Raw genomic sequence first — 21,722 nt, forward strand, 5'->3', positions numbered from 1 at the left:
CCCTTCCCCCAATCCATTCTCTGCCTGCTGGAAGATTCCCCATAAAATGTAAATCAGATCGTATCACGCTCCTGCTCAATACCCTTCACCAGTTTCTTACCAAATGTAGAATAAAATCCCATCTCTTCCCCACGGTCTTTGCTGAACTTCACTCCCCATTTTGGCCGGTTCAAACCCTTGTAGGGAAGAATCTAGAAACTTTCCAGGCAGTGACAAAACTGCCAGAGCCAGCACTTCGTGGGATAACTTCCAAAGGGAGGATGGATAAGTTGTGGGATGTGTGTTAGAAAGAAAAAAAAAGAAGCAAGAAAGGAATTAGTCGTATTACTTAGTGGCCGCCCCTCAGAGGCAGCAGCGCTTAATAAACGTCAGCCACCGCCGCCTCCTGCCCACCCTCCTGAGAACTGTCCGGGAAAGAGCAGCACTTTGGTGGAAACGGCAGAGCCGGCTAATCCCACAGGGCTTTAAGTGGCCGGCAGAAAGCATCTTAGAGTTGAATAAGGAGATAAACTGCTTTGCTGGCTATAAGGCCCAGAATGTTCTCAGAGATGAGACGAAAATCCTTTTGTGTGTTTCTGACTGTGCAGGAATGCAGGGTTCCCAGGAGGGCACAAGGCCGCAGGACGCACTTCAGGCTCCCCAAGGCGCTTCAGGGCGCTGGGCTCTGGCCTTCTGGGAGCCGAAGTTCAGCACAAGTGGGGAAAGGACGGAATGAAAGGAACCAGAGGGGAGAGAAGCTGAGAGAGATACTTGTCCATCTCAAAAGCAGAAAGAGTAGGGGTGCCTGGATGGCTCAGTGGGTTGGGCATCTGACTCTTGATTTCAGCTCAGGTCATAATCCCAGGGTCATGGGATCGAGCCCCATGTTGAGCTCCATGCTGAGTGTGGAGCCTGCTTGAGATTCTCTCTCCCTCTCTCTCTCTCTTCCCCCCCCACCCCCGTCTGCTCCTCCCCCATTGCACTCTCTCAAACAAAAATATATATATATATGTATATATATACATTTTTTTAAAGTAGGAAGAGGAAATTTGGTCCATCTTAATAGCAGCAGGATGCGCCATATTGGGGCCAAGAAATTTAGCACACATGGTGTAGCATCTAGCTGGATGGAGGCTCTCCTCACTTCTTTTTAATTCGTTTTGAATGTTTATTTATTTTTAAGAGAAAGAGAGACAGACACAGCATGAGAGGGACAGGGGCAGAGAGACAGAGAGAGACACACACAGAATCCAAAGCAGTCTCCAGGCTCTGAGCTGTCAGCACAGAGCCCGACGTGGGGCTCGAACTCACGAACCATGAGATCATGACCTAAGCCGAAGTTGGATGCTTAACCGACGAAGCCACCCAGGCAGCCCTCTCCTCACTTCTAAGAGGGAAGTGCAGTATTTGCTGTTGCCCCCCCCCCCCCGATCACTGGCACAGTCAATGGCCACTGACTCACTGATATGGTGGCATAAACAGCTGTCCCTCGCTTCATGGTCTCCTCTTTGGAGCTGTTCACAAGCCAGCACTCCCTATAGGCTCTCCTGAAGTTAGAGTCTAGCTGAAGCCATACCCTTAATGGACTCCTTCCCCTTTCTTGCCCTGTTGCCCTCACACCCCTGCCACTTCTTCCTGAAAGCACACCTTCACTAATAACACACCTGAATCCCTGCCTCAGGCTCTGCTTCCAGGGCACCTGATCTAAGGCTGGACGGCTAAGGAAAATCAAGAAAGCCATGAAGTCTATAAAGATGCAGCCTAATAAAGTAGCTGACCACATAAGACTACGTGTAAAAGTTCAGTCTCACGTGTTAACATTCAAAAGCATTGAGTAGAGCAGAGCCCCGGTGATGGACCCAAAGAGCCGTGTCCTTCAGCCAACCAGAATATCAACAACCATGGCGGGAGTCCTTGGGTCAATTCAACACACACAAATTTACTTAGTGCTCTGTGAGCAAGGCACCGTGCGGTCGGCTCCATGGGGTCGATGCAGGGATGAAGTGGGACCCATTCTCTGCCTTCCAGGGGCCTGCAAGTTAGTGGGTCCTCAAAGACTGCTAGGACTGGACCAGGTCTTAGATACCTTGCTTCTCTGCTGTTGGCAAGGTGTTTCGTAAATACTTCATAAATGAATGTGGACTAGCCCAATGCTATCATACGAGGGTGAAACAGAATCATCCAAAGAGACAGGAACTGTCTTCCACGGTAGCAAGGCGGGTCACTGAGTTTTCCAAAACATGGGAAGAATCTGCTTTCCTTGGGACATCAGGTTAGGATGTGAAACCTGGCTGGTTCAAAAGAAGGCTTACTGGCTAAGCACTTTCTCAGCAGGGTCTCTATCAGTATAAAGGGGAGGGACTTCATTGTGTAAAACTGTCCCTTGCATGACATTTATCAGCCCTGAGCCCTGCCCACTAAAGGCAGGTAACACTCGTCTCCCCCCCTCCAGTCACTATAGCAACCAAAAAATGAATATCCCCACATTTCCAAATGTACTTAGTCTAAGGGGTGTTTTAACCCTGATTTGGAACCACTGGTAGGATAAAAGTCAACTCAAGGTGAGAGAGGGAACAAGTGTGTGAACCAGATTGACACCATCTTGAACAAATGTGACAAGTGCGCCATGATAACAGTCCCATGACCTGAAGTCTTCTTAAGCACAGTCCTCCCCCCATCCCTTCCTTTTGTTTTCCTGCCAATGTGTGTGTGTGTGTGTGTGTGTGTGTGTGCGCGCGCGCGTGCGTGTGTGTGCGCTGCGTGCAGGAGACTCATCTGAGCTTGGAAAAGTATGAACTTGGAATAAGAGGGAAAGGGCTTGAAAGGGAGGGGAAGGAGAAAGAATTAAAACACTCCTTGCGTACGTACTCAAGGTAGCCTTGAATTTCCAACACACAGTTTAGAATCTCTTAAACCCGGTAATTCTCCTGGTAGAGCCGATGGAGTAAGAAAGGAAGCGGCTGCTGTGCCCCCCCCGCCCCCCGCCCCACATGCCAACTGGAAGGCCATTCATAATCTCAACTACCACACGTCAAGGAGAGGAGGCCTTCCTGAAAGGCGAGCAACCAACCATGTGGGACTAAGTGTCACCACCCCACTCTGAGGTCAGCAGAGGCCCTGGTGTGAACACACGGTCTGGAAGCTTCGCAGACAGTCTGGTCCAAGACACCTTGAACTTCCACTGAGTTCCTTCTCCCGAGGCCAAAGGGCAGGCTAGATGCCACTGCCAGGTCATGCCCAGTCTTGATACACTGTGGAAGGCCCATGCTACAGGACTAAAAGACACCATCCCCACGTGCAACCTAACCATAGAGAGAGAAATGGGACAGAGAGGCAGCCTAAATCAATCCCCATAAACTGATCTGTGAAGGCCAATGTCTTGGTGCCATCTTGGAAAAAGATGGCTGCCACAGCCAGGGACTGAGCACAGACACACAAATGCGCGGTGGACCCTGCCTCCTTCCCATCTCTGTAAGATTAATAGTTTTCAAACACCACCTCGGTCGCTTCCCTCAGCTGCTCAAAAACCTTCCGCTATTCTAGAATCACATCCAAACTCCTTGGGCCATCCTCCCTGAGGCACTTCCACTCCCATTACCCTCCCTGGCATCCTACAGTCCTGAAAGGGAAAATCACAGGTTCCCAAAAGGCCTCGGACCTTCTTGATTCCCCACCTCTGCTCAGGCCGTTCCTCCCACCAGAAGCACCTTTATATCCTTCCCTGCATCTGCCTTTCAAAATCCCAACTGCTCTCTGAGACACCTCAACGCCACCTCCTCCAAGCAGTCATCCCTGATGGCTCAGGGCCCGCGGCCTCCAGGCTTCTGCAGTGCTTTGTACCCGCTGTACTCTCTGCTGGATGACAACTTCTCATCCCCATCCCCTGACCAGGGAGCTCAGCCAGGGCCTGGAGCCGTTCTTACTCATCTCCGGGTCACACGACCCAGAGCCCAGGACACAGGAGAAACTCATCTCACACTAGCTGGGTAAATCAGCAGATGATCCCAGGGCCACCAAACTCTTCGCAGACACCGGCTGGCACCCACTCATCTCCGGACCTCCTCCCTTCGACTCCTTCCTTTCCTTCCTCATCCTCTTCCATCCCATCCTGCTGGCTCTGTGTCCAAACTGCACTTGGGATCACGTTCCCCTCAGCCACTGCCCCAGGCCTGGCCCCCATCTTCTATCACCTGCCGTAGCTCCCTGAAGAGTCTTCCCCATGGTCCTCTTGCCCCTCCAACCCGTTCTCCTCTCAGCCACCAATGACTGCCTTAAAAACTTAATCCATTAGTGCCACCTACATGGTCCAAGCCTCTTCAATGGCTTCCCGTGGCACTTTGGGGGATAAAATCCAGCTTTGTGCTATGGAAAGCATGGTTTATGAGGCCTTGCGAGATTTGGTGCTATCCCCCGCCCCCATGCTCATATAATGCCACTCTCGCCCTTGATCACTAAGCCCAGCAGAGCTGTCCCACCACAGGGCCTTTGTATGTGCTGTACCCGCTGCCTGGCATGCCCTCCCCAGTCTACACAAGGCTCTTCCTTCAAGTTTCAGGCAGCCTGAAGGGCCTTCTTTGGCCTTGGCCTTCTGTCCAAGGCAGAGCCTTCCCTGTAGCCTCCGTTTCTGCCTTTAACCACCATTACAGCTCACATCCCCAGCTCCTACCACTGTATCTGGCCCAGAGTAAATGTTCAGGAGGTGATTTGTTGAGTGAACGAGTGTGTGAGTGAGTGAATGGTCCTCTTGAACACCTGCAGTGGTCTCCCTCCGGGCATCCAAATTCTAGTTTCATTTGCTTCTCGACTAACAAAGTTAGAAGAGTTTGGTGTTGTGAACTTTTTTTTTTTTTTTTAGCAGAAACCAAGACTGGCTTCTTGCTTCTGACCATAGTTAGCCTCTTCATTGTTACTGTCATTTGTCAGCATTGACTTACTTCAGAGAAACTGTCCCCATGTTTCGACTCTCTTCCCATAGCCACAGGAAGAACCCCCATGACGGTCCCTCCATGGTGGACCTCTGCCCTGGGCCAGGCCTGGGTGCCAGTATGGAGGCAGTTTTCGAAACACCAGTCCTGGGGCCCTGTGAGGGCAGACCCAGAGTGGATCCAGGCTGCAGAGCCTGGTCCCAGCACCCATGACAGCGATGAAGGACTCTGGGCTCCCCTCTTGGAAGCACTGGGTGATAGAGTCCCCCCAAACAGCAGGTGCAGAAGTCATTTCCCCTTTTAATTAGACCAACACCAGGCCACTCACGAGGCCACTTCGTCAGAACCCCGGGAATCAGGGTAGAATCAGAGATGTCAAGCGGCTGTCTGGGACACGAAACCAAATGGCTCAGTCCTGACTCGAGGACAGCCCCAGCCTACCATCGCTGGGGCCGCTCCAGAGAAGAGTCCACTGTGGCCACTTGCTTTGGAGCAACTACAGGGTCCAGCCTTCCCTCTCTGCTCCTTGTCCTGGGCCCCCAGGACGCAGCGCTTCGGAACCTGGCTTATTCAGAAACACAGTGGGCTCCCATCCGGAATGTGACCATTTTCACCACCTATTGGTGCCCTCCGTTCCCAGTGGCCATCACCTTTCACCTGGATGGCTGCAACAGGACTCCAAACTGCTCCCCCTGCTTCCATCCCGACCCCCGTGGTCTGGTCTACACAGCAGCCAGAGCAATCCTATCAGGAACAAGTCCGATCACGCCCCTCCTCTACGCCCTGCTTGGCCCCGCATTTCACTCCCAGTGCCGATGACACCCTCGCGGTGGGCCTGTACATGATCCACTCTGCTTCTCCTCACTTCCATTTCTTAGCTCCTTCCCTTGACTCTGCTCCAGCCACACGGGCCCCTGGCTGCTTCTCAACCTCTCCGGGGCGAGTCCCTGACCCAGGCCCCAGCCTGGCTGTGCTCTCCGCCTGGACAGGCTCCCGGGGGCCAACGAGCTCCATTCCCTCACTGACCGTGAGGCTTTCCTCCAATGCCACCCTCTGTTCAGATCGCCCCGGCCCAGCCCCGACTTGCTCTATTTCACTCCCCAGCTCCCCAGCCCCTGCTGCTTCTAGCACACCATGCAGCTCACAGGTGTATCCTATTCGCTTTGCTCTGCTCTGCATCTATTTTGTTCTGCGGTGTACCCCAAGCCCCCAGAACGTAGGAACGGTCGAGAAATGTTTGAATGAATAAAGGTCTGCCTGCCCTGTGATCACCTCCCCCAGCTTCCCTCTCAGAGTCTCGGAAACTCAGCCTCTGACCCCTGCCCCCCCGCCCTGCCTCGGCACACACTCCTGAGACAACCCACACCTCCACTGGGGGCCCTTGGTTGCTCCCAGTCACGTGCAGCTGGTTCCCTTACCCTCTTCATGGCCTTCCCACTCTGGGAGGCCAGTCGGACCTCTCCCCACCTTCCAGGCCCACAGTGAGCTCCAACGCCTTCCTGGGGGCCCCCTGAAGGATGCTGGTTTATATCCCCACCTGCTTCCCCATGGTCCCCAAGTGGGAGCCACCCACCTGTTTGAGCTCTAAGTCCTTAAACTCCATCATTCTCTACTCTGGAGGCACAGAGAAGTGGATGGGGAGGGTAGACAGTGTTTGGTTACTAATCCTGTGAACTCTTCCAAGCCCTGGCTCCTTCCCTCCTCTCGAGTCACCTCTTCCGGTCTTTCTCTTCCCCTCTCTCTAGCTACCCTTTCTCAGGAGCCTCTTCCTCCCGAACCTCAGGCTCTGTCTTCCCCACTCTCTCTCTGGGTGACCTCTGGTGGCTTCAGTGTCACTGCCCCCACCCCCTCCCCCTTAGGGCCAGCTCAGGCCTCGCCCTCAACTCCAGACCCACCAGCCGACTGCGTCCTCCTATCACAGGTCACCTCCAACACCACGTGACAAAATCTGGACCTGCTAAGCCCTTGGAACACTCCCCCTCTGTGTCCGGTCTCCGTGAGAGGCATCTGATCAGATAGTGTCATCCAGGAGTCTTCCTTTCCGCTCATCCTGGACAAATGTGGGTCGCTAGTCCAGAAGTTTCTCAAGCCCCGGACCCCCTTGCTCACCGCTGCCACCTGACCCAGACCATCACTCTTCCCCCTGGGCCACCGTCTCCTGCCTGCTTCCTGTCTTCCGTCCCTGCCACTTAGCTCCTCACCGGGGCTGTCTGAAGGCTCCTCAGCTGGTAACTCTCCACGCACACCGTCCAGGGCTCTGCACTGCCTGAGGTTCAAGTCCAGGACTTGTTCATGCTGTGCCTTGCCCATCTTCCTCTGGCTTCTCTCTCGAGCCCTGTGCGCATTTGCAGTCCTGGGATGGACAGACTCTCTGTGGCCTCCAATCCTTTGGCCCTGCCAAACTTTCTGCCAGGAGCACGCCGCTCTTCCCCACTTCTGCGCCCAGCCTTCACCCGGCCAATCATTCCCCCTCAGCTCCGCCCCCACCGCCTCCTGCTGGACACCTGCTCCGGGTGGGACACTTTCCACTCAGCCTGACTGCTTGGGGATTCTTGGCGCTCCGTTTTGTCCGCAATTCCCGTGTTCTGCCTCCTCGAGCCCTCCACACGCATCCCACATTCCACGTGAGAAAAAACGGAACCCCGATCTCCCCCCAGGAACCTTCCCTATGGGCTCTCCCTGCCCTACCCACTGAGTCGTGCTCTGACCGCGATGGAGACATCTACACATATTTGTTGAATGAGTAAACGAGCAGTGAATGATTTACGGCTCTTTAAATATGTAAATTAGGTATCCCAATGAGCACTGATGTGCTTTCATCTGTGGGAAAGTGGGGTGCGGACTCCTGGAAGGCATAGACCCATCTGGGTCTGGCCAGGGGCGAGGCCACCCATGGCAAGAAGAGGGGAATAAGGTCACAGCCTGTAGCGGATACTGGTGTCCTTCCAGGGCTCACTGACTCGGCTCCAACTGCCAAGGAACCACTCCCTCCGGGATCAGCTCTTAACCTCGGCCCTCAGGTCGGGTCCCTCTTAGGTGCTGTCCTACACCATTTCCCAGAGCTCCCCAGCAGGACTGAGCTCCCTCGGGCTGCCCACAGGGATAACTGTCTTGACATCACCCTTTGCCCTGTCTCCCTCCCCCACTCCTTATGGGTGTTTTCTGGGCTCAACTCCCAAATAGCCACCTGTACCCGAATTCTTGTCTCAGTATCTATTTCTGGAGCCCGAACTAAGACACGGTCCCAGATGCTCCCTGGCAAATGGCATGCTCAAAACTGTTAGTCCCCCCTCAACCCTCTTGCTCCTGGAGAGTTTATCTTCTGTCTTCATGCCAGTCACGCACGCATTCATTTATTCAAACACTCAGTGTGCACCTTCCCTGCGTCAGGCTCTGAGCTGTCTCAGCGGATGAAGATGAATTCAATAGTCCTGGTTCTCGGGGGTCGGACCCGAAAGTTAATAGGTCAGAATGGCTGCTTTGTCCCGGACACAAGTGAGACATCCTATATGAATTCTGCCATAATATGAAGTCGCTAACATTGACAGGGTGATCACCTGGGGCTGGCACTGTTTTAACCATGGTTGCATACAAGCCTGGCCGACCCACTCAAGGGCCCCACGAGGTCCACACGAGGCCAGAATTAGCCAGAACCAGCTTTTGATCCCAATGCAGCAGACGGGGCCTTTCAGCCTGCAGGATCCCTTTCCATTATGGAGGCCACACTCTCCGAACACCTGCCCTGCGCCAGGCAGGGGGCTGAGCCCGCACACAGTGTCTGGATTCCTCCTCACAACCACCCTGAGGAAGGAGGCTTCATCCCTGCTAGGAGACGAGGAAACCGAGGCACCCAGGTTTATGTGAAATGTCCAGAATAGGGACTGGGAGGGGGACTGTCTTAGGAGGTTTGGGGTTTCCTTGTGGGGTGATGAAAATGCTCTGCAATTAGATAGGGGGTGATGGCTGCACAGCCTCGTGACTATATTAAAAACAGCACTGACCGTATGTTGTAAAATGGTGAACTTTATATTATATGAATCTAGAGCACCCTGGAGGTCCACGTCGGGGCCGGAAGCGAGCACTGGCCAACATGTATATTTCCCCATCTCCACCCCTGTGCCGAGTCGACCCCTCCTAAGATCCCGGATTCTTGGATGTCCCCAGAGTCCAGTTTGGCCTTGACTCTGGGGACATCCCAGCGCCTATGGTGGCGCTGGGAGGTCGCTCACTCGTGTGCAAGTTTCACCGGCCTTCCAGCCCCTAACTCCATTGCACACACCTGTTCCTCTCCTTTTGGCACAGAGCCCTTCCTGCCTCATGCCTCTGGTTCCAGCCAAGGGTCTCAACCTCGATTCAGACAAGAACCACCTCCCTCCAGGCTCGGCCCGAGCATCAGTCATTTTTAACACTCCCAGGTGATGCCAACACCTCCCAGCAGCCAAAGCTCCGGCATCCAACTGGAGGCGCAGGGCTGTGGGTAATTCATCTCTGCAGCCCCAGGACCTGCCAAGGCACAACCTCTTGGCACTCGGTTTGCTCAGTAAATCAACAAACAAAGGTTGGTTGACTAAATTAGAGTCCACATAAATGTGTAATATTTTATTTGCTGGATACAAACAAATAAATGGAAGACAATTCCATTTATTGAATTGGGAGAAGAAAATTCAGTACTTAAAAAAAAATAAAATCACTTAAAAGAAAGAGCCAGCAACTCTTAGAGCTCTTCCGGATACCAGACGCTCACGTCCAGAGACAAAAATCAGGCTCACGCACGCACTGTGCTCAGCACAGAGTGGGATGCGAGACGGAGCCAGCCCATTTCATGGATGGGGGAGCCAAGGCCAGTTTGGATACGAGATTTGCTCAAGCCAGGATTATGTTGACTAAGAGGTCCTATCTACTAAGAGTGAGAATGTGCCAGAGGCGAGGCGAGGCCCTCACATGTTATTTCCACTTCCACAGCCACTTTTGGAGGGAGATAAGCATAAAGCTCAGAGAGGTGCTGAGTGACCAGTGCATGGCTGTTAAGGGCCAGAGCCAGGCCCAGCCCCCCGGTCCTCCTATGCGCAAGCCTGCAAGTGCCTCACAGGTGACAGGATGGAAACCGTCTCCCACAAATTGGATGAATGCGGGTCCAAAGGCATGTGACAGTGAAGACCAGCTTCGCCAATGCAGCCATGAAGCGAAACACGTGCAAAGCGACATGGGCCCTAGATGACGCCTCCGGTCCCTCATCAGGTCTCACTCTTGGCAAGGACAGCACCATGGCAGCCATGCTCTCGTAAGGAGCCTGTGGAGAAGGCCGGTCCCAGGGGTCGGCCTCACCTGGGGCACCCACGCTCGGCTTTAGAGGCCTCTGAGGGCCTCCTCCTCCACTTGCCCCAAACTCCTTACCACCAAGAAGAAACTCTCGTTGGCTTCTTTATAGCAATGAAGTGTCGTTAACCCCTGGACTTGTGCTAAAGCCCCAGAGGTTGTGTCCTTAAAACGGCAGCTGTTGAAACACGCTGCGGGACATCGGAGCCTCCGCCGACCCCTGCGTGGCACCGTATGAGTCTGCTCGACGACCCCACTGGTGAGATCACCAACGTCCTGAGCACCAAGGAGAGGGGGCAGTGTGGGTGACGTCCTGTGGCTTCTCTGCTCCTTCATCGACAAAACCCAGCAGAATCCCTGGCCCCGATCCTCCCCTACAACCACGGCCACCAGGCGAGTCCTATCGCCCCGTCCTCCAAAACCATCTTAAATTGGACCGGGGCTTAAGACTGCCACTCACCATCGCCCCCACATCCAGCCCCCCCCCCCCACCGGTTCTGGCCTGGACCCAAGGACAGCCTCCTCACTAGGGAACTGGTCTCTGCAGAGGCCACACCGCACCTCTGCTCAAAAATGTCTGGAGGTGGACACGGTGAGCTGGGGACCCAACCACCAGCCGGAACCAACCACCAGACATGAGCAGCGAGGCCGTCAAGATGGATCCAGCCCCAGCCAAGGGACTGAAATCACAGGAAGGACCTCAGGCGAGAGCCTCCTGGTGGAGCCCCGTCAACCCCGTCACCGTGAGAGGAAAGGACGATGCACGTGTTGTGCTTTTAAACACTAACTGTTGGGGTGATTTGTTCCTTGGCCATAGATGGACCTGGGAATGGTGTGACCTCTGTGGAGGTCAGGGAGGATTTTCCTGGGCCGAGGTCTGCAGGAGTTAAGGTCAACCACTTTGAGGGGGAGCCTGGAACAGAAGGACTCACATATGCAAAGACTCTGAGACAGGAGGGAGTAAGGCCCGATCAAGGAAAGGAAAGGGGGTCTTGACCCTGACGGTCAGCCACAGAGGGGCAGAGGTGGGCAAAAGATGCAGCGGGAAGCAGGAATTACCTCCCCTTCTTACCAGCTGGGCAGCCTGGAACAAGTAACTCACCCTCTCTGAGCCCTAAGCTCCTCACAGAAATTGGGGATGATACCACTTACTCTAAAGAGTGTTTAAGGAGTAAATGAGATGAGGAAAGCAAGCTTCCACCTCAGCACCGGGAACCAAACACTGATTTCCTTCTAGTGTTCTGGGTGAGTGGGAAAAAAAAAAAAAAAAAAAGCATTCTAGAACTCCCACACTCCCATTTGCTTCTCTTTGTTAAAACTTGGCCCTTGGCACACAGGTCTGGGAACCAGGTGACCCCATTCTAGCTCCACCACTGCTGTGTGACCTCTGGGGAGTCACTTAACCTCTCTTCTGGTTTTTCTAAGAATAAAATAGATGCAAAAATAAAATCTCTATCGGTGACTCGACTCCGTGAAGACAGGCACTGTGGAAACGCAGGCGCCCGCCTCTGTTCTGCCACAGCTATTTTTGGCCCAATCAGCCTCAGAAGCAGGTCGCACGGAGGGCTGCCCGTGTTCTTCCTTGAGGGCTAGTACACGTCTCCTTCCGCGGCCTCCGCCGTCTGAGTCACACGCGGGGACAAGTGGGCATCGCCGACATCCACCAAGTGAGTCCAGGTCCTGAACTCCAGCGGCTGCCGTGTGGGCTTTCTGCTCAGGCCCCCAGCACGCCGTCACCTTTGCCAGGATTCACCCCTGCCCACGCCTTCCGGAAACACCCAGGACTCTGGTTGACTGTGAACCTGGCAAGGGGCATGGGCGGAACTCTCTGGAAACCTTTTCCTTCCTGTCGAATACCTAGGGGAGCCTACACACCCTTCAAGAGCCAACTTCATCCTCAAGCTTCTAACCTGATGCCCCTTGGACAACAGAGAGGCACCAGCCCAGCCTGGAGGCCAGTGACCTTTCATTATCATGACTGTTACTGTTAGTATTATTATTTTTTTTTATTTTTTAAAGTTTATTTATTTATTTTGAGCGACAGAGAGAGACAGAGACAGCATGAGTGGTAGAGGGGCAGAGAGAGAGGGAGAGAGAGAATCCCAAGCAGGCTCCACACTGCCAGCACAGAACCCGACGCGGGGCCCGAATTCACAAAACCTCGAGATCGTGACCTGAGCTGAAACCAAGAGCCAGGCATGTAACCGACTGAGCCACCCAGGCACGTCCAGTATTATTTATTAGCTTCCATTTATGGAGTGTTACTTGGGTTCCGCAAGGTGGTTACCACATGTCACCGAAGCCTCACGACCACGCACATGCCCCAGGTAGCGTCATTAGCCCCATTTCGCAGATGCAGAAGTTGAGGTCCCAAGCAGTTAAGGATACCTTATTCAGGGGTGCCTGGGTGGCTCAGTTGGTTAAGCGTCCGACTCCTGATTTTGGATCAGGTCATGATCTCACGGTTCGTGAGTTCGAGCCCCACATCGGGTTCTGCGATGACAGATTCTTGGGATCCTGCTTGGGATTCTCTCTCTCTCCCTCCCTCCCTCTCTGCCCCTCCCCTTCTTGCTCACATGCGCTCTCTCTCTCTCTCTCTCTCTCTCAAAATAAGTAAATAAACTTTAAAAAATTAAAAAGAAAAAGGGTACCTTGCCCAAATCACTTAGCTAATGAGAAGGATTTGCCACCAGTTCTGGAGGGCAGGAAAGCCAGGCTATGAGTCACTGGGCTGTAACAGTGCTTTTCAAGCACATACCTTCTGCCAAGTGCAGCCTATATAATTTCCAGCCTTCACAGCAATGCCTTCTCCAGGAAGTATCACTAGCCCCACTTTACAGATGCGGGAACTGAGGCTCTGAGAGGGATGGGATGTGCCCAGGGTCACAGAGCGAGGAGTGGAAGGGCTGGGTCTGACTCTAAGGTTCCCTGCCCTGATTGCCATTCTCTCCGACACTGGTTCTCAAGAGTGTGCACCCGGGCCAGCAGGAGAAACAGCTGAGAATGTGGGAATGAGGCAAATCTCAGGCCCCACCCCAGACCCACCTAATCAGGAATTCTGGGGACCGGCTCCAGCAACCTGGGTTTAAACAAGCCCTCCAGAGGATTCTGACCACACTCATGTTTGGGAACCACTGGTCAAGCCTCCCTCTGGCCCACAGCTTGTAAAAGTTTACGAAGTCCAGCTGCCCCTTTTTTTTTTTTTTTTAATTTTTTTTTTTCAACGTTTATTTATTTTTGGGACAGAGAGAGACAGAGCATGAACGGGGGAGGGGCAGAGAGAGGGAGACACAGAATCGGAAACAGGCTCCAGGCTCCGAGCCATCAGCCCAGAGCCCGACGCGGGGCTCGAACCCACGGACCGCGAGATCGTGACCTGGCTGAAGTCGGACGCTTAACCGACTGCGCCACCCAGGCGCCCCCCAGCTGCCCCTTTTAAGTGCAAAGGGTCGTAGGCAGAGTCGGAGGAACGAAGGGCAGACAGTGGAGATGCTTTTCCACGCTCCTTTCCAGTGACAGGTGGGACTCAACAGACTTCTCAGGGCTGCTGGGAGGGGTGGCACAGGGTTGGGCTCCCCCCCCCCCAACAGAGGAACGCACAGCTGAGCTGCCCCCATGAGCAATGAGTTCCAGATGGAGATGGGGGGGAGGCAGCGTCCTTGAAAGTTTCGTGATAAAACAAAACAAAACAAACATGCCAAAACCAAACACATCAACACCCAAACACACCACCTTGCCTTTGCCAGACGAGAGTGGCTCAGCAAAAGGGAGACCAGCTGTCCCGGTTAGCCCAGGACTGGCGGCTTTCACGGGATATAGGATTTTCAGGGGGTAAAACCAGGACAGGATTGGGCAAAACATGACAAGGTGGTCACCTTGAGCAGCAGGGTGCTGTTTGGATGAAGAGGGAGGCCTGCCTGCCTGGCCACATGGAGAACATCCAACAATTCCAATACGCGTTTCTGGCAGGCGCTTTCATGGGAGACTGGACAGGTCTACCTGAAGACGCACAGAGGTTTCTCCCTTCCCTCTTTCTCCCTCTACCCCAGACCCCCACTCCTACAGACACACATTCCTTCAGCAGTCCGGGCTTCAGCCACTCCCCCTCCTCCACGGACTGGCTGGCCTCCCTCTGCTCCACCTCATCCAACATCTACTGGAGAATTCTTTCCCAGATGCTCCCTCCCAGCCCCTGCTGGTGAGGACAAGTCCCTGTGCACCTCTGTGTGCCTCCAGCGTGCCCATCGCAGGCGCTTGGCAAATGCTGGCCAGTGAAGGAGAGGCCCGTGTCGGCACAAGGGATGGAAGGCACATCCGACGGGCAAAAGGGGACACGTGCCTACACGCAGTGTCTCCAGAAAGATAGCAGGAAAGGACGCTCCTGCCAATACCTCTTGCAAACTGAGCTGCATGAGGGCAGGAACGGCTCCTCTCTTGCTCTCCGCTGGCTCCCCAGCCGCTGGCACAGTGCCCAGCCCTGCTGAGCCCCATGTACGCCTACTGAACGAAATGACAACAGCAGCCTCATAGCTCTGAAGCCCCGTGCCTGCTGGGAGAGGCGACTCCCTTGGGGATTACAGAACAGGCTGAAGTTGCAATGTGGCTCTATAGGTGCCTGACATTTACTGGGCACCACCGTGTGCAAGGTCTAGGCTGGCTCGACAAGGACAGAGCGAATTGTGCAGAATATTTTCTCTGCCACTGGTCTAATCTGCCTCGCACGCCCTCAGGGAGGCCATGGCTATGGGGTGCCTCCCCTGTCTGACCTGCCCAGGGTCCACATCCTCGTCCTTGGGCTGTATACAGCCCCTCTACCTAGCTCCTCCCTTGGAAAGCCATCTGTCCTTTAACCTCTATCCCTACATGCCAACGCCAAGGGTGGTCACATGGCCCAGGCCTGACCAATCAGCTTATTCCATCCCATCAGAGGCCACCTTGACTGGTCCAAGGACAGACATGTGACCCAAGCTGGTCCGATGACAGTCAGCCCCGGGAGTTCAGTTGAAGGATTCAGAAAGTGAAGCTCCCCTTGTAGGAAGATTACTAACTGTAAGGGTGATGGAATCCCAGAGCCTGGAGCCACAGACACTGGGCCAGCCTGAGAGAAGAGGCAACCCAGGAGAAATCAGAAGACAGAGAGGCAGAGACAGAGATCCAATGCTATCATCATACAAGACCTGCTTCTAGAACGTCCCGACACATGAACTGAGAAACTAACATCTCTCTCCCCAGTTTTGGTATCCCAGCTATGTGTAACTGAAAGAGCCCCGCCACAGGACCAGACTGCATCTGCTCTCCTCGCCCCCAGAAGCCCTCAGGCCCAAAGCCCACCAGGGGGCCTCTCTCGCCTCGCACGAGGCACTCTCTGCCTGGCTCCCCTTCTCTGCAGCTCCCAGCCTGGCTCCAGGCCCTGATGGGTGGTCTGGGGCTTGCGGTCTCCAACGAGTTCCCCACTCGACTCCGGTCCGGCAGCTCACCCCCCAAGCCACCCTCCACATGGTCGGGAAAGCTGACCTTTCTGAAGAAGACGATACGGAATCCTGCCGCCTTCCCGCTTAACACCTCTGTGGGCTGACTGCTACCCGCAGCAGTTTTCTAAAGGGTGGGGTGCATGTCCCTGCAGGTAAGTGAACTGACTGCAGATGGCAGGTGGACCCAGCACGCCAACACACTGAGACACAGAACAAGAAACTTAGGCCCCTTTGGGTTCTCTTACAAGCCTTCTGATTTCTTTACAGAGAAAAATCTCCACGCGGTCCCTGCTCGAGCTCTGACATCTATCTTACTACCACTTGCTTCTCTCCCTTTTTATTTTTTTAAATGTATTTAAAGTTTATTTATTTATTTTGGAAGAGCCAGAGACAGCGTGAGAGTGGGAAGGGCAGAGAGAGAGAAGGGGACAGAGAATCCTAAACAGGCTCTGTGCTGTCAGCACTGAGCCCAAAGGGGGGCTCAAACTCACAAAACTGTGAGATCATGAGCTGAGCCGAAACCAAGAGTCTCATGCTTAACTGACTGAGCCACCCAGGCGCACCCTCTCCCCTTTAAACAAGAAGAGGGAGAGCCTTGAGCTCGGAACCTTCCACAACAAGCTAGAACTCTGAAACGCTGCTTTGTGTTCATTGCATTTATTTTTATGGTCACCCTCTAATTATGCCAATGATACTGGTTTTTCATTGACTCATTTCAGTAGTTATATAAAGATTTTTTTTTTTGGAAATTGGTTAATATAAACAAAAAAAATGAATCTATTTAAAGAAAAACTAAGGCAGGGGCGCCTGGGTGGCTCAGTCGGTTAAGTGTCGGGCTTTGGCTCAGGTCACGATCTCATGGTTCATGGGTTCAAGCCCCATGTCGGGCTCTGTGCTGACAGCTCAGAGCCTGAAGCCTGCTTCAGGTTCAGTGTCTCCCTCTCTTTCTGTCCCTCCTCTGCTCATGCTCTGTCTCTCTCTGTCTCTCTCTGTCTCTCTCTCTCAAGAGTAAATAAACATTAACGAAATAAAAACTAAGGCAAATAACAGGATGTATTTGGATATGGTGAATGATGTTTGGCAAACAACAATTCACAGGATGAAATGTGATCTCCTCAGCCAGGCACACAAGGCCCTTCACGTTCCGCCCCTTGACAACTCCTTCCAACCCACCGAAGGGCTTGGGACTCCCATGATTGAGTCTCACAAAGCCATGCCTCCAACCTTCTGCCCACGCTGTTCCTTCTGTCTGATGTCTTTTCCCCACACCTTCCTTATCAACTTAGAACAACCCTATCCATGTTAAGACTCAGGTCAATGTTACTGTCTACTGTGGCCCAACTACTCAAAGATTTGAAGGCTACCTGTGCTCTCTCAGGCCACTTTTTGAGCCTCTTCTTTGAGGCTGAGAGACCCCCGAAGACCAGAATGGTCTTTCACCTCTGTGTCTGGCACAGAGGCTCAGTTAGAGCAGGGCGGATGGAAGGGACCCCCGCTGGGGGACGTGGACCAATCAGATGCAAGCATAGGCTTGCACAGGAGATGGCATAGGCTCGTTGCCCAAAAAGTGGAAAGAGGAGGGCTTCCAAAGGAAGCAAAGGGGGAAGGGAGTGATCTGCAGAGGCAGGTGCCTGAGGCTGGGCCCCCCCGGTACAGCCCAGGGGCTCCCTCAGGAGAGAGAGGGAGGTGAACATGCTGGGCTACAGGGTCCTTCGGAGGCCTGGAGCAGAGAGCCCGGTAGGCCAAGGTTCTCAACCTTAACTTATATTTGGATCATCTCTGAACTTGTTATAATGCCAATTCCTAAGCCGCACCCAAAGGCTGACTGGGTGGGTTAGAAGTGGGTCCTGAGCTACACTTTAAAAGGAATGCTTCAGGTGACGTTGAGGGCCACACTCAGAGAAGCACCGGGCTACAGGTGTCACGGAAGAATGGGAACAGGTAAGGGCCTAGCAGACCAAACTCAGAAATGCATCTGAACTGCAAAGATCCTCTAGAACATTGCATCACTGTCTGGACGCCGAGAGCCTGAAGACACCATCTACCGGAGAATAAGCGTCGTCAAGGTTATTTAACATATGCCCCGAATAACTCAACGGAGATGTGTTCAGCGAGAGAGAGAGAGCCACACACGATCACAGGTGGTCTAGAGGCCGCACGTGGAGTGATCCATCCAAGATGCAGAATCTCTGTTTAGTGAACTTCTCAACCAGCAATTGTAGGCAGGAGACTTAACCCCTGAGAATCAGGATGAGGCCATTTCCGGCTAAAGAAAAACCCTCCTTTGTTTGAATGACCAGGCAATCAACCTGTTCGTAGATGAAATCAAGGCAAACAAGTGAAAGGGAGGTTTCTAGCAGCACTCGCTGCAACTGGCTGTCAGGCATCTGTGTAAGTTCGCTCCCAGAGCCTCCGCTTGGGCTCCTAACCAATCGCCTCCTCAAGCGCGAATTAAAATAGAGGCATGAAAGCATGCGCATGGGGAGGGTATTTAAGACTGGCCCCATGGCTGCACCCCTCTCAAGCTCTGGCCTTCAGAACAATCCAGGCCGAGTTACTCATCAAATGGAGATTGACTTTTATCTGATTAACCGATGGAGACATCCTCCTCCATCCCGCAGGAACATTCTGTGGGAAAGGCGTTCTGCAGACTGCAGGGAAAAGTTGGGCCTTGGCTTCCCTCCTGCTCGGCCAGTGGAAAATTACAAAGGAAGCAAGGCTGCCCTCTGCTCTTCTCCCGGGGCCTTTCTGGGCCCGGAAAACACAGAGAGAACCCCAGAAACAAACCTTTACTTACCTGGGGCGGAGAGGAGTCTGGGAGGCGGTGGGGGCGGGGGCGGTGGGGGCAGCAAGGGAGGGGGCCGGCACTGGCAGATGTGTTGACAGCTATCGGTCACCTTGGAGCAGGACTTCTGGGGCTCACCGTGCGTCACCTGCAGAAACGGGCACACGCGCCCGAGAGAAGACAATGAGGCCACCAGGAGGGAAATGGACCCATGCCACCCGATCCCAGCCAGGGTGCAACCCGGGATCCTCCCCGAAGACCGCCTCGGGGAAGAATGAAGGCGTGGGCTTGGCTCAAAGGGAACGATGTTGTGGGAGGCTGGCCGGGCAGGTTTAGAGACCAAGGTGTTATTCTCAGCTCTGCCAGGGACCCGTTGAGGCCGTGACAAGTAACTTGGATATTAATGAGAGGTCGACAAGAATTTGATGGTTAACTCTCAGAATTTCCCTCCTGTACAAATGAGGAAACCGAGACCCAGGCAGGAGAAGTGGCTGCCCAAGGTTCCCACACCATGTGGTGACAGGATACTGATTTTACCTCCTCAGTAACCCTAGCCAACCGTTCTTCCAGTCTCCAGAAGCCCTCGCTTTCTCTCTGTCCACAGCTCCTGACAGCCTTCCTCCGTCAACTCAGGCCAAGGTGCCCCCATCTTGAGGAAGGAAGCCTACCTTCCCAGGCCATGTGAGCAAGAGAGCCGGAGGGGTCTTGTGGGAAACACAGGACTAAACCATCCACATCCTCCCAGCAATCCCCGAGTGCTTGCCCACAGCTCAGGAGATCATGTGGCCACAGGGCCGTGCTCAGGAGGCCCCTGACAACGTTTCCAGCCCCACCGCACCCCATGCTCTCAGCTTCCGCTCTGCCTTCAATGCCCTTCTTCTACTCCCTGGACCCTGGCCAGGCATCGCCCCTCCCCCTCCACTTTGCATATGCGGCTCCAGTGTCCCGGAATGTTCTCCAACACTTTTCTCTTGCTTTGTCCATTACTCAGAGTGGCTATCACCTCCTCAGGAAAGCATGCCTGACCAGGTCAGTTCTTCTTTTATAGGCTCTCCTGGTACCAGGTTCCACTCTGTGGGGCAAAAATCTACATTTGGGTGATTGCCTGGTTCCCACCTGTTTTCACCACCGGACTATAAGCTCTATGGAGGTGGCGGCTGGGCCTTGGATTTTCTGCCACTAAGGGAATGCCTGGCATTCAGTAAATACTTGGTGAATGGATGGATGGACGGATGGATGAATGGATGAGTATTAAAAACTGGACCAGAATCCATAGCTCTTGACTCCTGGTCTGTACTCTTTCCACACCAGCCTTCATTACGTCACTTGTAAACAAGGACGGGGGCTGTGCTTGACCAGTAGTTCCAAACCCTGATGGCACATTAGAACCTCCCGGGCAGCTTTAAAAAAAAAAAAAAACAAAAAAACTCATGCCGGAGCCTTTCCCAAGACCAGTTAAATCAAAATTTTTGCAGGTGGTGGGGGGGGGGGGGGGGGGGGGGGGGGGGGGGGGGTGGTGGAGCTGGGCATGATATTTTGTTTAATGCCCCCAGGCTAGACTTCTACTGTTTAGCCCGCGTGAGAACTGCTGGCTTAGACACACCGCCAGCGTCCCTCCCTGCAGCAGGGGCCCTAACCCATAAGCCCCCGGGCTCTGTGCGTCCCAGGGAACAAGCGGCTTCAACGGCCTGGAGGGAAGAGTTGGCGGTCACCCTCACCTCAACGAAGCCCACTGTAACTTCTCTGGCTGTCATCTCAGGGGAGTAGAAACCCAAAACCCCAGGTTCTCTGCAACCAGCCACCTGCAATGCAGCCTGCCATCGGGAAAGGCATTTTGCAGGCGGCCTTTGGAGGCCCAAGGCAGCCTCCTCCTCTGTGCGTGTCCCCGGCCCGGCAGAGAGACCCCACGGGGCTCCGACACTCCCTTCCCACTTGGAGGCCTTGAACAGGCTGGGTAATGACCACTGGGGGATGGCAGCAGGAGGTAGACTGATTTACAGCCCTAACTTAATATCTACCGGGCCAAGAAGCTGCTGCTTGCGACCGTTTAGAGGGTGCATGCTTTCAGAGGGCCATGGAGTGAGTTTCAAACTCCAAAGGCAATCTCATCGCCCGCCGGGAAGGGCAGATCCTCAGATGGTGGGCCTCTCCTAGTCAGTCCATGGAGATGCCTAACTCGTAGCATAGCAGCTTCACCAGTGCACCTGTCAGCTCTCCCGTGGCCATTGAGCTGCCCTCCTCTTGGTTCCGACCTTCTAAGACCTTCTAAGACCACGGGGGTTGCTCGAAGGCTCCATTCTGCCAATGCTGGCCTCCGAGGGTGTTCCTCTGCTGGATTCCACCAGTGTGCAAACGTCAAGCAATGCCACTGCTAAAGCAATTACTCTCCCTCTCTCCGAGGGGCAATTTATGCAAGAGTTCAAGAGGAGCACGTCTGCTTAACCCAGCCCAACACGATGACCCATTTTTCTGTGAGAGGATATAAGGGTATGGATGTATAAGAGAGTTTAATGCGATGAAATTATCAGTGGGGGAGCCGGGGCCAAGTTTCAAGGCTGAAGGGGGAGGGAACAAAGGAACGCATGGCACTTAAAAAAAATCCATGGTTCCTTGGTGTCTGGCTGTCTGTCCTTCTCCCTGGGGGGTGGACCCCACTTGGGGCCCCTCACTGGGGTGTGGTCCAGTGCAAGCCTGTGGCTACCGAGCCTCTCTTGACTGGTTACTTGCCAACTTCCTGAGTGCCACGTCCCCCACCCCCACCCCAGAAAATAGGTCCATCTGCCCAGGGTAGCTTCTTCACCACGTAAACCCTTCTCTCTGGGCACTTTCCCCACTGTTTGGTAACGTCTGCTGCCCACACTGAGCCTTGAGCATTTGGGGCAGGCAGGTGGTGGGTGGGTCTGTGCTTTATTAGTCCTGACCAAGTGAGACTTCCTGAGCCCTACTGTGTGTCAGCCATGGGAAACAGGCTCTCGTTTCACTCTCATGAAGATCACGGAGAGAGGCAAGTATTGTCATCCGTGCTTATGCTGGGGCGGGGGCTCGGGTAGGGACGACAGACCCAGAAAGGCTAAGTAACGCACTAAGATTTCACAGGGCCCTGCATTCAGTTGGTGCACAATGAAAAGATGTGTTGGGGGATGGTCTGCCCACCAGTGGAGAAACACAAGATCTCTTCTGTTCCCCAACTCTGGGTCCCCTCGGGGGTTCTGCAGATTGGCGGTTGTTGTGTTTAGACCAGTAGAG

The 21,722-nt window shown here is 53.9% G+C and overlaps 1 protein-coding gene across 3 annotated transcripts in view; it reads right to left on the reverse strand.

Annotated features, from left to right (window-relative positions):
- Positions 1-21,722, reverse strand: part of PRIMA1 (proline rich membrane anchor 1) — a 62,072-nt gene that overhangs the window by 35,520 nt on the left and 4,830 nt on the right. For all 3 annotated transcript variants that reach the window (XR_003969672.1, XM_030319858.1, XM_030319860.1), the window contains exon 3: positions 18,489-18,624. Coding sequence is in view for 2 of the 3 variants with exons in the window: in XM_030319858.1 (XP_030175718.1) it covers positions 18,489-18,624 (136 nt within the window). In the remaining variant the exon portion in view is untranslated. The remainder of the gene's footprint in view (positions 1-18,488; positions 18,625-21,722) is intronic.

The sequence above is a fragment of the Lynx canadensis genome, chromosome B3, assembly GCF_007474595.2.
Source record: "Lynx canadensis isolate LIC74 chromosome B3, mLynCan4.pri.v2, whole genome shotgun sequence".
Lineage (NCBI taxonomy): Eukaryota > Metazoa > Chordata > Mammalia > Carnivora > Felidae > Lynx > Lynx canadensis.